This window comes from Pocillopora damicornis, chromosome 2 (genome assembly GCF_964200805.1).
Source record: "Pocillopora damicornis chromosome 2, jaPocDami1.2, whole genome shotgun sequence".
Classification (NCBI taxonomy): Eukaryota; Metazoa; Cnidaria; class Anthozoa; order Scleractinia; family Pocilloporidae; genus Pocillopora; species Pocillopora damicornis.
Genome location: NC_142671.1, coordinates 25433311 through 25450329, shown reverse-complemented (window position 1 = coordinate 25450329; position 17019 = coordinate 25433311). Strand labels below are relative to the sequence as shown.

At 39.3% G+C, this 17019-nt stretch overlaps 1 protein-coding gene across 1 annotated transcript; it reads right to left on the bottom strand.

Moving 5' to 3' along the window:
* Positions 1-1176: 1176 nt before the first annotated feature.
* Positions 1177-15840, bottom strand: LOC113673675 (tudor domain-containing 6). Its single transcript, XM_027190088.2, has 8 exons — positions 15487-15840; positions 13787-13933; positions 12906-13008; positions 10123-10208; positions 9305-9505; positions 8673-8737; positions 6463-8493; positions 1177-5772 (listed from the first exon to the last, which is right to left on the bottom strand). The coding sequence occupies exons 1-8, from the start codon at positions 15576-15578 to the stop codon at positions 2747-2749; spliced, it is 5751 nt and encodes a 1916-aa protein (XP_027045889.2). The 5' UTR covers positions 15579-15840; the 3' UTR covers positions 1177-2746.
* Between the last annotated feature and the right edge of the window lie 1179 nt (positions 15841-17019).

The window sequence follows — 17019 nt, the reverse complement described above, 5'->3', positions numbered from 1 at the left end:
AAGGACTGTTGTCGGTAGTGGTGACTGACGTTTCGACAACCTGAGCGGAAGTCATCATCAGACTACACTATTATATGTTACCCCCGGGTTCAAACCATTCACCAGAAATCGTTCAGATTATCCACGACATGATTACCCGTTACCTCGAGTGTTACTGACACGATTATTGTACAATCTGCTGCTACATGACGTCCCTGGCACTGATTTCAGAAATTAACCTAACGCCTCCGCGTAATCAGAAGAGATAGTGAGTTGAATGTATAGTCATCTTTACTAATTCTGTTTTTTAACACTTCAAGAGATCTTCAGAGCCTCATGGTTGTTTGTTTACATATATGTAATGGCATGGTGATCCAAAAGTGCGTTTCAATAAAAGTTTACGAAGTTAAAGATATAATTATAACTCTGTTATCTCCCCATATCTACTGCTGAATTTGCCATAAATCATAGATTTGTCACTTTTTAGGTAAGATTTGGGGTTAGGAAGAAGTAGGAACAATCGCTATTTCTGCAAAAAGACAACAAGGTCATGATTCGAGGCGATAGCAAACATTTAACAACTTCAGACTAAAGTTAAATTTTAGTCACTTTCGCTAAAAAATTATTGATAAATATTAATGCCCACATGAACTCATTGAGCAGCTGATAAGCCTGTCGAAAACTTGCTTATTCATGACGCATTACTGGAAATTTTGGCGACTTCGTAACACACCAGAAGCGCGGACAGCGCTCGAGCCAGTACTACTCTGCGTCATACATTGCACGAACGGCAGACCGCTCGTTTCATCGCCCAACCTCTACCCTGTGTTGCCCCTTCTTTCTCGCCCGTAGATATGCTCTTTATGGCTGTTTAAAATTTTGGCCATTTTCTGGCAAACCGTCGATTTCTTTCCGTTGCGATTAAAATAAAAATTTTTAAAGTTGAAATTTTTACGACTTACGGTTAAAATCTGTCAATATCTTTGTCTAATGGCCGATGTTTTTGCTGTTTTATAGCTAACAATTAACCCAATGAGATCCTCCCTTCAATACAGCTTGTCTCAAGATACATAATAAGTTTTTTCAAAAATCAATAATTTCGATTGTAATTTGAAAAATTCGAGTTAGCTGATGATAAGCTCGCTTTTCAAAATTAAGCAGAGGAATAGCGCGCAAATCACTTGCCAGAATAATCCATTCAAACCTTACAAACGCCACCGTGCGCTTGGTTAGATCAACACAGTTTATTCAAGACGACCTTCTAAAAGTTCTTTGTTGTTGTTTTAAGTCACAAAAAAATTCTTAACCCAGCTTGAAAGTTTGTTTACTTTTTTGCACCAAATTAGTATAGTTAATAACATGATTTCGAGTGCAATTCAGTGACATAAATTTGTCGTTGACATAATTAGTCATTGGCAGCAAACTTAAAGTTTTTTTGTTGTTGCTGTTTTTAAGTCGCAAAAAAATTCTTAATCCGGCTTAACGAATTGTCAACTTTTTGCACTCAATAAGTATCGGTAATACCATGATTTCGAGCAAAATTCGGAGTAAATAAGCACGGGTCAATTTTTCAAAGACAACAAAATTGCACGAGCCCGAGGGCAAGAGCAATTTGTAGTGTTTAAAAAATTTACATATGCTTATTACAACAAATTGCACGAGAAATCATGTTAATACTGTACATGAAAAAACATCGCAGAATCTCCAGACAAAATTTGAAAGCGTGCTACTTTGATTCGTGCATTCGTGTTACATGAGAATGCACTCGTTTTCAGCCAATCAAAAGTGCGCAATTTTTTCATGTAGATTATAAACTGTATTATCTTCCATCTGTTTGCGTAAGTGAAACCTGCATTTCTCTCAAGCAATTAAAATTAAGAAATTTGTCCATGTATATCTTTGTTTGTTTCCATCGTACGAGTGATAAATTACGAGCAAGATAACTCACCTAACAATATGAGATAAAGTTGAGCGCTTCTGATTGGCTGAAAACAAAATGCACTTTTAATGTAACATGAGTGCAAAGTTGTACCACATGCGCAAAGTTGTAACACGGGTACAAATTACAAAAAGCAAAAATATCAAATTACAAACGTTTTTGGTTTGGTATTGACATAATAAGTCCTTAGCAGCATGAGAAATTAGTTGTTGCTCAAGAAGAGTATAATATAGAGCGATTTTTCCATGGAAAGTGCGCATGATAGCAATTTGTTATAATAAGCACATGTAAATTTTTGATACGAAGCGGACCATCGGGAACATTCCAGTCTTCAAGTAATACATTCAACTGGTCTGGCTAACGATGAACAATTGTCACCTTCAACTTTCGGTTTACTGTACTTTTGAGCGAATCCAGTGCTTCTTGACTCCAAATCTGATGTAGACGACGAACGTTTGCAAGGCTTAACTCAAACAATTGTGCAGGGAGGTAAACAAAGTCGTCCTTCAGAGATCTCATCTTGTCAGGTGATACCGTTTAACTATTTCCAAAGTCTACAAACTGAACTAATTTCTTTCTTGATTCAAGTCATTCCAACACACATGATCTGTACCATGTATCATCCTGCGAGAACAGTACAGAACAATCCTCACTGAGAATGAGAATAAACGTTCAGAAAGGTGCCGCAGATACACAGTATCGGTTCTTTTGCTCCGTAAATAAACGGAACATGTTGTGCGACTCAGCATGAAGGACTTGTCCCCACATTTCCCCTGGATGTGTTACCTCCGTAATTACAACATCGAAGTGTTCGTTTGAAAACAGAGTTTATACCTTCGAGTAAACGGATTGCGCTTGAATGCGAGCAAGATCGTGCTCGACCATATCTTGATTGACGGAAATATGAGGGGGCAAATTTCTTTGGTGATGTTCAAACAGATGAACGCCTACGCTTTCTTCAGAAACGTTTTCAATCTGAGCAACAAACGTCTCACCCAATATGCGCCCTCTTAAGAAGTTAACCGCATCGGACGACCATGACTGCGACACGGGGAGTATGCCTGTCAAAAAACACTGCCTGGCTTGCAAAGGAAGTTGTGTAAATTCAGCGGTAATTCGTCTTACCGAATCAACTGTGACTGAGTCTTGATTACCATAATCCACGAATAACACTGACATCCTGGATTCTGACAGTTCCTGTTCAACTGCGGCTCGATACCAAACGCCGTCTTGGTTAAAACGGGCGCAACAAAGCTCCCCCAGAACTGGTTTATAGGGACTATTCTCTACCTCACAACAATAGGTATTTAATTTTCGTGAAAGAGCATCAAGTCTGTGAGCGTTTTCTTCGTTCAGGACTTGAAAGAAAATCTTGTCTGGTCGTTGAACCTCACTTATAAGAACTTGGATAGAGTCGCTCTGTGAAATATCCACCAAAGGGATTTTGGACACATAAAAACGATTGCTGTTACCACTAAGAGCTTCAAAGGCAAACTGCGCTGTCCACGAAGCGTGTTCCCTTGTATTTACTTCTTCCTCAGACGTATAAACATCTTTTGGTGCACTTGAGAAATCTTGCCACTGAGCCATACCGTGATTTACAAGAAACTGGTTCAATGTTACTTGTTGTGGGGTAAGTGGAGATATAGCATCAATAAACAGCGATTCATTTTCTTTCTTTATCACTTTCACTTCCAGGCGGCTGAATAGGGGCACTTGGGAAAGCAACGCTTTACAGGTATCTTCCGCCCATCCAGTCGACTGCACAGGACCAATTCCGTACAATGAGCACTTTAACGCCATAGGTGGTAGCTTCTGAAAATTTTTCTCTAAAGGTCTTATTTGGGATGACGAACAGACTTTACTGTTTCCATAATCCAAATAATGAAGGTTAATTGAGCCATTCGCATTCACACTTTTGATGAAAGCTCGACACCAGTCCCCACTTTCGGAGAAAAATCCAGCGCACAGAACGCTAGCCTGGGCCTTGAAAGGAGGATAATTTGTATTATTATAGTGAGCATTCAGGTTTGCTGACAGATGCTTCATCCTTTCAACTTTCTCGTGGCTCAAAATCTGAATAAAAAGTGAAGAAGGAGACACAACTTCGGTTAGCATGGCATGAAAGGAATCGAAACCTGCAACTGACTGGATAGCTGGCTGAAATACGAGGGACTCAATGCTCCCGTGAGGTTTTGAAGTTGATGCATCCTCCAATGAATTCTGTATTTGCGAACGTTTCATCTCAATTTCCATTTGATTATCTTCGCGTTGGCTTTCATTTACAACTGACTTTGGAGCGAGCCCTTCGTTCAGCAGTAGTTGACTAAGAAACTGAGGCTGATCCTTTGAAACCATTAAGTCGACAAGTAGCATACCACGATGTTTGGCCATTATTTTGGCACTAACACGTTGAAAAAGGGGAACTTTTTCCTTGATCAGTTCCATTGTTTTATCTTCCCCTCCAGGAGATTCGGGTCGTGGCAAATTTGCTAATGAGCATGGTAGAGCGAAAAAAGGGTATGTTGTTAGGCTATCCATCAGAGGCTGGATACTTGACACCGGAAGTTTCTCTGTGTTCCCAAAGTCAACGTAATGTACCTCCACCAAATTCTGAGAAGTTACTTCTTTGATAAATGCACGGCACCAGTCACCCGTTTCGGTAAACTGAGCAGCACAAAAATGGTTTGGTTGAGGTTTGTAGGAACTTGACGGTGACGAAAGATAAGACGAATTCATCTTCTCTGAAAGCTTCTGTAAGCTAAGGGCAGTATAAAAGTCCATTACTTGTATGAAGAAAACACCTGATTTTGTTACCTCCGTGATCATAACATCAAAAAGTGAATTGTCTTGTGGTAAAACAGCTGCCTGAATTGCGGGGCAGAATACCAAGGACTCCAGTGTGCTTGAGGCGTGCCCTTTACAACGGCCGTTTGAAAGGACATTTCGGTCAACTGCCACCAATCGTCTAGCTGTTGGCGTAGACTCTTTCACATTCAGATGCCGATGTTGGTAGCCTTTCGCCATTGCTCTTGCTAGCCCCCGATTTACCAGCATTGAACTTACACTTTCATCTTCTACTTTCACCTCCAAAAATAGTATTCCTTTCTGTCTTCCAACCAAGCGAACTGTCCGTCTACTGAATAACGGAAGATGGGCTTTAACGAACGCCACCGCTTCATCAGACCATTCCGATTTGTCAAGAGAGACAATATTTGCCAACGAACATCTCAGTGCTAAAAAAGACAAGGCACTGGAATCAAACTGAGGAATTAGAGGCCGTAGGCGATTTGGTGGAAGTATTTCAGTGTTTCCGTAATCCACATATTGCACAGAGACAGACCCATCAGGAGAGACTCCTTTGATAAATGCTCGACACCAGTCCCCGCTTTCAGCAAAGTGCGCCGCACACAGGCTATTCTGGCGTGGAACAAAAGGTGGGTAGGTCGCTGAGTTATAATGCAAATTCATATCCTCGGTCAACTTGACAGCAATCTGCAAAGATCCTAGCGTTCCTAGCTGAGAGAAAATAAGCCCAGGAGAAACCACTTCAGTTACCAGAATATCAAATTCAGAATCTTGAGCCAACGTCACTGCTTCGATGGCTGATTCAAAGACAACAGATTCTATTCTTTCCTTTTCACTCATGTCTAGTATTTGATCTTTTGGCAACGAACCTCCCCCATCAATGTTGGGCCATAGTTGGCTCAATGGATCTGTGACAACATTCGAAGGGTCCTTGTTCACTGAATTTTCTCCATTTCTCAAACGCTGTGGCGTTATAGATAGCATCTCCCTTCTTGAATTAATTTGTTGTTTATGACCCTCTTTGGGTAAGAATGGATCGGCAAGACCTGAGTAAAGTTAAGCATAAATACTTTGGTTAGCTTTGAGGCATGCAGACCTGGATTCCCTCAGGCAAACCTGGTATCCACTATCTACAGAGCACGTGAGCAAAGTGGAAATGGTCACAGAAAAGATATTCCCCCCTTACGGTCGCTAAGAGAAAGCGAAAGCTTTTATTCAGTTTGGGGAAAATCAATGAATAACATTTCTTCGTGATCACAACTAGATGTCATCTCTCAGTTGTGATATGTTTTGGTAATATGTGCCGTCAATGGCGTCTCAGAAAGGCTCCCATTAATGGCATAAAACTTGAAATGGGGTTTGAACTGTCCACTAGAGGCCATATCTGTTTGTTCGTGTAGTTGTACCAGACAATACTGAACAGTGAACATCCCACACAGCAAACGGTAAGCTGTCCCTTAACATTTTTTTGCCCGCTCGTGGCAAAAATATTTAAAGGATAATGGGCACAGAAGTCTCCAGAAGCACGATATGCTAATATATTTATTCTTGGACATTATCTATTCCTTATAACTCACAGTTTTCCTCGAGCTACGCTCTCGGAAAACTCTTCGCATCTCGGAAAACTCTTCGCATCTCGGAACAGATAATGAGCGCGAACAAATATCCATGCATATTTTCGTGCCAAACGAAGACGTTTCAAAGAAACCAATAAAAAATAACTTATTAACATATACCTGCCCCTATTAGTGAGTTGGTTATTGACTCCTCTCCACCACGGTTTGGATCAAGTAATTCAACAATATTGGTGACTCCATGCGTGTAAACAATCCTACACAAAAATGTTCTATCAGCCACCAAAGCCTTGAATTCTTGTATAGCCTCCAGGCTCCAACCCTGTGTCTTTGGTTTCTTCACACCTGCTAGTGAACAAGTCAATGAAAGTGGGGGTAATCTCTGAAACTCTTGAGGTAGAGGCCATACGTTGCCTTCTTGCACCACTTCACTGTTTCCAAAGTCTACATAACGAACCCTGTAGCCATCGAGAACTTGTTCTAAGACAACAGCACGATACCAAACTTTATCCTGCGAGAATTGGGCAGCGCACATATCACCGGGAGAAAGACGTGCTAAACATTCGACAGTACAAGGATTCTTGGATAGGTGATGATTTAAATTGTCCATTAATGATCTGAGCTTGTCTATCAATTGTTTTTCAGTCTTCATTGCGTAGAATTCCCATGGATTCACAATGGCGTTGACGACGATTTCAAATGGCACTTTACCTCCCTTTGATTGACTGTGAAGTCTAGGAGGATTCCTCCCTTCCTCATACGGATGAGTATTCAACGGCCTCTTCGCAGAAATGTCGCCAAAATAAGGTGACTTGTCAGAGCTGCCTATTTGTTCCGCGCACACATCGTCTTGTCCATGTGATCCGTCGGCTTGATCTCCTTGACTCTTTATTTCAGCAAAGCCAGCTTTTATTAGGGTTTTATTGACTGTTTCACACATGCGTGTTCCATGAGCAGCTGACAATTCCACAAACAATGTTTCATCAGCTTGTTCACGTACTCGAACTTTACACCTTTTCGCTAAGATTTCACTCTTTAGAAAAATGGTTGATTCCAAAGACCAAACACCTGATGGAGAGGTACTCGTGATTCCACACAGGGACATCTTGAGAGCTTGTCTGGGAAGACTGAGTAGGTCCTCTGTTATGCGACGTATTTTGTGTACTGCGATGTCCTCCTGATTACCGAAGTCTATGTATGTACATCTCATGGTTCCTGCACTGATAACCAAATCAACTTTCACTCTATACCAGCAATTGTCAAAGCTAAATTGGGCAACGCATACTTCACCAACACTTGGCGCATAATTTTCAAACACAGAATCACGGTATGTCGCTTGAAGAATACTCTTGAGTTGGTTTCGTCTTTCAAAGGCGTCGGAGGCACACGAATGAACCCACACGCAGCTTGGGTTTTCAACTTCTGTAACAACAACTTCAAAATCTTCTGTTGAAATTTTATCCATCTGGAGCTGCTCAAAAGGGATTCGCACGGGACCCTTGCTAGAGGACGGAAGCTCTGAGCAAGATGTTTCTGAATCTGTAACGGCCACTTTTGAAGTACTGACTGATTCTGGGGATAAACTGGTTTCTGACTTTGATTGGTTCACTTGGCTTTCTTGGCTTGACTTCAGCAGACCCGTTTCGGCATGTAGCACCTGAAGACCGGAGTCTTCGTGCATCAAGTTGCTTATAAAGGATGGAGATGTTGAGGTATCAGCGCTGTCGCTGTCTTCACTACTATCCACAGTCGTCACCGGATTTGGGTCAAAACCCATCATCTGGGCAAACATCTCAGCATTCTGTACATCAAATTCATCACTCTCTGCTACCCTCACACTCTCCTGATCTACTTTCTTAGAGATCTTTTCGCCATTTTTTTCGGAATTCGTGGGCGTCTCAGAGATAGTAGGTTCCTTACTTGGATACGTTGAGTCCTCACAAGGAGTAAATGGGTGAGTTGGAGTAGCTTGCTGCACAGAATTTGCTGCTCTGGTCAAGGCAGAAGCAGTTTCCAGACATGTTTTCGAAGTGTCTGCAAGGGTGGCTGTTTTTCTCTCAGACCGAGTTTGTTGCCAGCAAGCGTGTTTGTGCTTCGGCCAGTCATTTCTCTGACAGTCTCGACTACAGTACGGAACTTTGCACGCTGAGCACCACTTATGTCCTAACTGGCCACAAAAGCTACATGGACTTCCTTTAAGAGAAGAGGAGAGAAAGAAGATATCAGTCAATGCTGTGTCAACAGTATGGTTGTAAAAGGCGTTTAGGGCAAATGTTACTAAAATCGTGCTTCTGTATTGACTATTGGGTTAAACTTTGTAAGAAACCAACAGCGAGTAATTTGACTTCAATCTGACCAAGACTTTCAGTTACCTTCGGATATAAGCTTGGAATTAGGAAAGACACTTGATACGTCATCTAGAGCAGCTTTATGTTCACTGTTATAGGGCAAAAACAAAAACATCAAAAGATGTGGATATGAGGGTGGTATGACGTAAATAGTGTCATAATAAACCACTCAAATAACAGCAACAACAAAAAGAAAATGAAATTATTGACGCAACATTGTATCATACAGAAAAAAAGGCAGACCTAGTGAAAGGAAAAAGGCTTGAACCATGAGCAATGACCATATTTCCAACAAGCAAACAAAAAATCTGCTGGGATACTGACGATACACACAATAAAACTTTCACTTCAATCCAGAGGAAGTAGTTTTTCTTAGGATGAACTCTTATGATTCTTCCACGCTCTAACAACTTTCCCGCGTGCTTTAAGTTAAGTTCTTCATCTCACCCTCTACGATCTCGAGGTAATTTTTTTGAATAAGTAATCGAGCTTGTTTTAATTTCAAATTTCAGCCAATCCCCTTTCGCCCTGTGAAGGCTGTCTCTTCACAAATGTTTAACAGAAGTTTCCAAGTCAAAATCCTAATTAACATAATTTCATTGAGACCCTAGCAAACAATTCAAGCTCTCAACTTGCAAGTAGGATTTTGCTTTTACCTGGAAACTACTTCATGATCAGTATGTACTTCTTCTTTATCATTTACACCATCGCCCTTTTTCTCCACGGAGTCTGTGAAGGCCGATTTCTGCTTTGACAGTGCAAGTGCAACCTTCAGACTGTTACCATGCCCCAAATCAAGTCCATCAAACATTTGTATTGCTGCCTCTGCGTCACGTACAGTATTAAAGCCCACAAATCTGAAGTAAAAACCGCACGAGGTTGCACTTTAATCATTCATACATTCATTTAAAACATGGTGGTACACAACATATGACTATTGTGAGAGTATGTTCATGCCATACGCCGCACGATACTTACTGTAATAATGGGAAACTGTCCTAGGAAATGTTAAAGTAAACGATTGTGTTAAATAAAAAAAAATCTCCTTTTGATCAGATGTCGTCTCACAAAATTGAGCTTCCATCATAAGAAGCTCTGACTTATCTCGCTCTCTTATTTTCAAATGGTGTCCCTTTTGACATGTAGTAATTTATGCCAAACTCGCTTTTAACATATTTGGCTTATTTCAGCTTGTTACAGATGTGATTTAAAGTTTAGTTATCTCTCATTTGGCTTAGACTAAAATGACTCTGAGTTGGACCCAAAACGTATTTATACCCATAAACATAGACAATACTCCTTTGATGCATGATGATGCAAACAGCCCTAATGCACTATAAAAATAAAAGTATCTTACTTCTTTGATATGCAATATTTTTGGAAAACAATTCATCCTGTGCAACTCAATTCACATAAGAAAAATATTCAGTTTGACACAAAAGTAGATAAGAAAAATGACTGCTACATGTATTACCCAATCTTAGTGCTTTTATTGCGCTGAGGAATCAATTTACAAGACCTCAGTTGGCCAGCCTGTTGGAAGAGGTTCTGCAAGCCTTCCTGCATATAAAACAAAAGGAAACATTGAAGAGTGGAAGCAGTTGGTGTTGTGGGCCCTTTTTGTTGTTTTTATTATTTACCCTTTAACCCCTTAGAGTGCCTAGCATCTAATTTCCTCCACAATATCACCCCTGAAGCAAACATTAAGCTTATGAGAATAAAGAAAATGATACCAACAGAAAGAGGCTCTTGATTGTTAAACAAAATCTCCTTGTCAATACCAAAGAAAATGTATGAAGGAGCGTATGGAGAATATGGATACCGATGTTGAGGTGCAAAGGTTTAACCCAAAGAGGTCCATCTGTTTGGGTTCAGTGCAAGCATTACATTTTAATTTACACTGAGGTTTGCATTCCAAAGAGAGAACTGAAATTATATGTTTTCTAGGTTAAACATAGTTGATTTTATGAAAAAGAGACATTTGTGGAATTCTAATATGTTGATCATTTCTGCATTAAATCATTGACTACTTAAAGAATTGTGGCAAAGTCATTGGAAGAAAGATATTCAGGACTTCTAGAATTAAGTTGATGAAACACTTGTGGCTGATTCGAAATGACTCTGGGAAGTTAGTTTATTTTGCATACAGAAATGTAGGGTCCTGAATTGGATCTGCTTTGAATTTACTTTGAGACTAAAATGTCCCTAGGATGAGGTCACCTACAGTATTGTGCAAAAGTTATGCAAACCTATGTTGACAAAATTTGACTTAAGTCCAGGCTTCTTGACAAACTTTGGTCTGAAACAAAATTTGCAACAAGGCCTCCATCAAGCTAAAATATCACTGACCACCATTCTCACTGACATTCACCGAAAATGTGAAAATACACATTTGTAAATTAATCCCGTTCTGAAGTTTGCCATTTCCAATGAATGCAGTGCATCACACTAAGTATAGGTAATAACATATTTTGGGTGCAATTTGGTGTTAATAAGTACCAGTAAATATTTTACAGACAACAAAATTGCATAGACCCAAAGGGCAAGTGCAATTTGTGGTCTTGGAGAAATTTACAAGTGCTTATGTACTGAACAAGAAATCATGTTACTTGTTAATAATTGACATGAAAAAAGCATCACAGAAAGTCAACACAGACAAAATTTTGACAGCACGCAAGCACAATTTTTAATTTGCATTCATGTTACAACTTGCACCTGCCCTTACACTTGTGTTACAAGAAAAATGCACTCATTTTCACCCAATCAGACAAGTATAATTTTTTCATGTATATTTTTAGAAGGGATAATCTGAACCAAGCAAATGAATAGTCACAAAACTGAGGCCATGAATTGAGAAATAATTGCATTTGATTACATTACAGTTGGTGTGGAAAAAAAAATTTTGTGTTGAGCAATATATTTCCAAAGTCATAATAATCTGTTTCTAGCACTCGACACCTTGATGTTAGGACTTAAAAGGTCCCATCTCAGGAAATCCAGCAAAAAACTGCAAAGCCCATTTTCCAGAAAGGCTTAATTCAAACCAAGGAATGAAGGGAAATCAATCAGTGCTAAATAATGCAAAACTATTAACTGTAAATTTCAACACAAAGAAAAACAATGTGAACGTGTAAAGTGAACACATGAAAACCGAGGTGGGCCTACACCCATCATTAAAACCAGTTTTGATCACAGGAAAACACATTCAAGACAAATTTTAAAAAAAGGAAAAATCTATTTTCATGAGCTTGCAAACAGCTTAAATGTCAATAAATACTCCAAAATGTTCCATGTCCATTAGATTTTCCTTTTGTTTGACCCTTTCTTGGATTTGTTGAACACTTTTGTCTCATGAACTTCATAAATATTTACTCAACTTCTCCTTCTTTCATTTATCCAAACTTTACTCTGTTAAACACACTGGGGCTCTAATCATTATATGACAGGTAAATCAAGCATGCTGAGTGGAGAATTGTTTTGTTTTTTCTTTCCCAAATGGACTTTTGACCAAAGGCCAGCTTAAATAATTATGCTTTTCATTGCAAACTTTCGTTCAGTAGCAAAAATTTGAAGAAATACCACTCTTTGTTCTGGCAAAATGACATGAACTGCAGGAGAGAATCTTTGCTTGAACTTTCACACAAAAGTTCAATTAAACTTTGAGAAGAACAGTGAATGAAATTCTGTGATTTTTATTTGCATGACTTTGGCCATGCATAATGATTGACAGCTGTGCAATGTTGCAATGCTGTGTGGGACACTTTCTTTTTTTAACCTTCTCTGGTGTGAAGATGGCGAACTCTGCTGTTATGAACATTATATGGCATGGGTTTATTCTGTAAAACAGCCCTGTTTACAAGTTTGAACCTCACATGCTGCCTAGCTAACAAAAATACTCTTTAAGGTTAATGAAATGTTGTCCTTTTTTGCTCAGCTATGGCTTGCATTTGTAATAAATTAATACATAAATAAATCCAAGTGAAGAATGATCCTTGCAAGTGAGCTGCAATTTAAGCAACTACAGAAAGGAAGCCCTAACAAATTCAGGCTTTGACAGACTTCTAACCTCTGCCTCTCTGATACCTTGCACTACTAACAACTGAACTACAAAACCACATGTTGGAGGCAAGGCAAATGTTAAAGGTTCTTCACATTTCTTCACTTGAATTTCATTGGAAGGGCAACATGTAATTTGTTCCACTAAAACAGTAAATTAACAAACTTGAACCCTTCAAACAATCAAGACTTATTTCATACCTGAGTCATTTGCTGTGGAATTTTGCCTACAAAAAGGCAAGCATCTTTTTCATTAATTTCTAGGGAAGACATCATGTGTTGATGCACTGACTCACTTAAATTCCTGTTCAAGATGAAATTATAAGTGATTCCATATTTCACTTCACCGCAAGGGGCCATAGCACTGTGCACAAAAACTAATTTAACACCAAAGTTTTCAAAAAGAGAAAGTTATGCGAGTATGTAAAATGACTTAAGTAACACCTTACCAAACTATTCATCATCAAGAGCCCAAATTTTGGCACTTTTTCCAAATTCTGTGTGACTGGTAATGCCAAGAGTGTACAGCATGTTAATCAGGATAATTGGACCTTGATGTATGAACAGTTGTTGATGGGGGCTAGCGTGCCTGTCCTCTAGAACAGTGAACTATAGTAATTGTAATTATATTTAATTAAATATTTATAGGAAAGTTGAATTTTTGTTCCAACAATATCACACATGTACACACCCCCTTAAATATAAAGATTCTATTGTGGTCCAAATCAGAAGCCAGTTTGATAAATTTGACCTTATTAGAGACAATTTAAAGGGATACAAGGAAAATATTAACAACAAATTTCTCACATTGTAGGATAACTGCAGTGATAAAATTGAGTTTAGTTTACATTGTTGTACAACATACTGAAGCTAGATCTAAGCAAAACATGCTTATCAAACACAAGATGGGAAGGGTGGCGTTTTGGAGAATTCAAGAGAGTTATGCGAACAAAATATGCAGTTGAGGGTTTGCAAAACTTTGAGTATTCTCCAACCTCCCAAGTACCACTACCCTATGATACTGAGTCAGAATAAAGTGCACTTTGAAACTTATGCCTCATGACTGTACTTTAAATACTTACCCTGGAAAAGCATCTGCAAAATCTGTTATGCTTGGTTCTTTATAGCTGTTGAATGCTTTAGATTCATAGTCATCGAGCATTGGATTCCAAGAATCTAGATCTTTCAATTGTTTGTCATTTCTGGATGTATCTTCCTCACACAATGTGCTAAAAAAAAAAGGGAAAAGGAGCAAGAGTCTAACATCAAGCAAAACTTCCAGAGCTGTGCAGAATCATTGCCTGACAGGCTTCTGGCCCAGAGGACAGGCCCCAAGGAGGCACAATAGAGTCCCCAGCGTATAGGGAGAAATATGAAATGATGTATGACCAATAGAGTAGGTGGAAAAATCTCTTTTTGTCCTGAATGTGGCATGGAGAGGCAAGGTTCCGACCGGCTGATGTTTCCAGGATCCTTGGCATTTCAGACAAAACCATTCATCATCATAGACTTGAGTTTGGACTGCCCGTTGAGCAAGATGCAGAATTTTCTGACATATCCCATGAAGAGCTGGACAGCCATGTTCAACAAAATATTAAGAGTTACATGTACACCAAGTTCTAGACTACATTTTCTTCAAGGCAGATTGTAGAAAAGAGGATTGTATTCAGCCAAGACACATTAAGGAGTCATTAAGAAAAGTTGATCCAGGATCAACAGCTTACCTAAGATACACAAGCTCAACATACCATTAAGACCTATTGTATCATGTATTAACACCTTTGCTCACAATTTGTTGCCTCACCTAAGTTGATATCCCGTTCCCCTTAGCAGGCAAGTCAGACTGCTTAGTTATTTACTCTGGACACCTCATGTGTAGAGTTAATATCACTAGGTTAATGCAAGGTTAAGTTTATTTATCGTGACCCTCACTGGTACACGTATAGGGTCAAAGAGGCTATCTATGACTTCATCCCAACAACATCAATAGGGATAGCGGAATTGAAATTCTTGAAGCTTGAATACCCACAATCAAACAACACAACAGCCGATTGATGTAAACCTATGATGGAACACCATCTAACAATGGGAATAACAATGAGGATCGAAATGCACCAGCAGCAGCAAACCAACGTGCTACAAACAGTAACATATAAACAATTGACCTCATTGCCTGATGAAGACTAGCAGCATCGCAATTAACATCCAAATTGACTACATCATGAGACAAACAAATATTGTTCATCTCCCAAAAATTCGGGTGTTAAAAAAGAGCCAGGGGAAGTTTAAGTGACAACTGTTACTAGTTTTATTAGGTTACAGTTATATTATAAATATACCACTGCAGTGGCGAAAATGATGGGTGATGTAAAGGTTTTACCTATCTGTAGTAATTGAGAGTTTTCAATATTGAAATTGATCATCTGAGTTTGCAATATATTGTAATCAATAATCTTTGAAAATAACAGATTGATTTCCACCGCTTTTTGATATTACACGAAAGATGACTGTCGATTCAATCGACTAACATGTATATCGATTACTGGAATAAGATAGCATCGATTTGTTAAGTCCTGCGTACTACAGTGGACAGCCATCCTCGACTACTGATATGAAAAACTGTCGATAAATGAACTGAAACAATCAGCAAGCCAGGTAAGGCTTATTTCTGATGGGAAGCTGAGTTGCATTGACCTCAATTAGAGGCGAAATGTCTACGGGCGACACGGTCACGAAGCAAAAACACCAGATACAAAACCAGGAACCATACAGTCAAACCTACCTGTCACTTTCCGAACTTTCCTTCGACAAGACATTTTGCTTCCCATTGCCATGTTCTGTCACTGGTGTATTTTCTGTCTTTTCCATCGACATAAACTTCACAGTATGCTATGGTTTCCAAATGAATGATAATTCTCTGTATTTGTTTACTTCGAGTGTGCACAATTACTCTCAGCAGTGTTTAGTCGTTTTCGATTTAACAGTTCTTAGGTAAGACATTTTTCTATACTTCTGCAAAAGAGACAGAGGACTGCTATTGTTTCTTCCTCCAACTGAGCGCAGTGAACTTAAGCCCATGTGTTCGAACTCGAGGGAGGTCATTTTCCACGACGAAACTAGTGGTCAGCGGCTCGCTTCGAATGAGTATTCCGTGTTCGTCAAGCCTGACTAGCACCATTCTTACAGTGGATTCGCATCAAAAAAGTAACCCCACTTTTGCTTGTCGCAACATGCTATCGCATCAGTTAAGCAAATCTCGTTTTCTATTCAGCTAATAAAAACTATTTAATTTTACGTTTACTTACATACCTTGAAATGTTTTCATAGACTTCACACCGAATTGATGGCTTTTTTGGTGGATATGGGGCGCGCATTTTATATAAGTTCTGTTACTAAAATTATTTTAAGCACAGCGGCAAACCGATTTATTCCCCTGTTACCTCATGGCTCGCTGGTTTTTTTCTCACTTTGCTTACGAATTCTTAGACTATATTTGTTGGAGCTACGTGAACGAAGAGCCCGTAACTAGGCTAAGAGCTCATAACATGGCTCCGTTCAGCCAATTAGAAATGTAGAAATTCAATACGATTTATTAACTGAGTTGAAAGGTGATGTTTCGAACGCTAGGCCTTCGTCAGGGTGAATACGAAGGGCTGACTTCGGAACTTTTCAGAGCTTTATCCATAACCCTCACTCTTGTTCTTGAACACTTAAAGCGTTCTTCATCCTCATTCTTGATGTTAATGAAGGCCTTCTTTTTCGGAATGAATTCTCGTAGTTCGATGTAAGAGCTGCTGTTTAACGGTTTATATTCCGCAAGATGGATGTCAAGTGATATTACCTTCTAAAATCTCCAATTGTGTCTCCTTTGATTAAAATTCTGAAGCCTCTCTTGAATGGTTTCCATGAAAATGTCAAATTATTCAAGATTTTGAATACTTCAGTGTGGAAAAAGTCATCTTGAAGCTGGACTGAACCATCCTTATTTTCTCTCAACATCTCACATGAGAGAATCATCTTGACCTTCATCTGACAGTTGTCTCTGATGAGCCTCAAGACTAAAGGTTTGGTTCTTTGCATCGGTGCAAAACCTTCAACACTCCCAATTCTGAGTTGTCTCGCAAAATTCCTCGATGCACTGGCTAACTCACAAAACTGATGAGTTTTGTATTTTTCAACGAAATCATTCCATTCCTGAGGCTGATCCAGGATTTCAAAAATGGGAGGTTCGAAGAAATGGGCCGCCAAAGGGAGACTCATCTGGGGGGGGGGGGGACATGCTCCCCCGGGAAATTTTGAAATTCAAGTCCTCGGA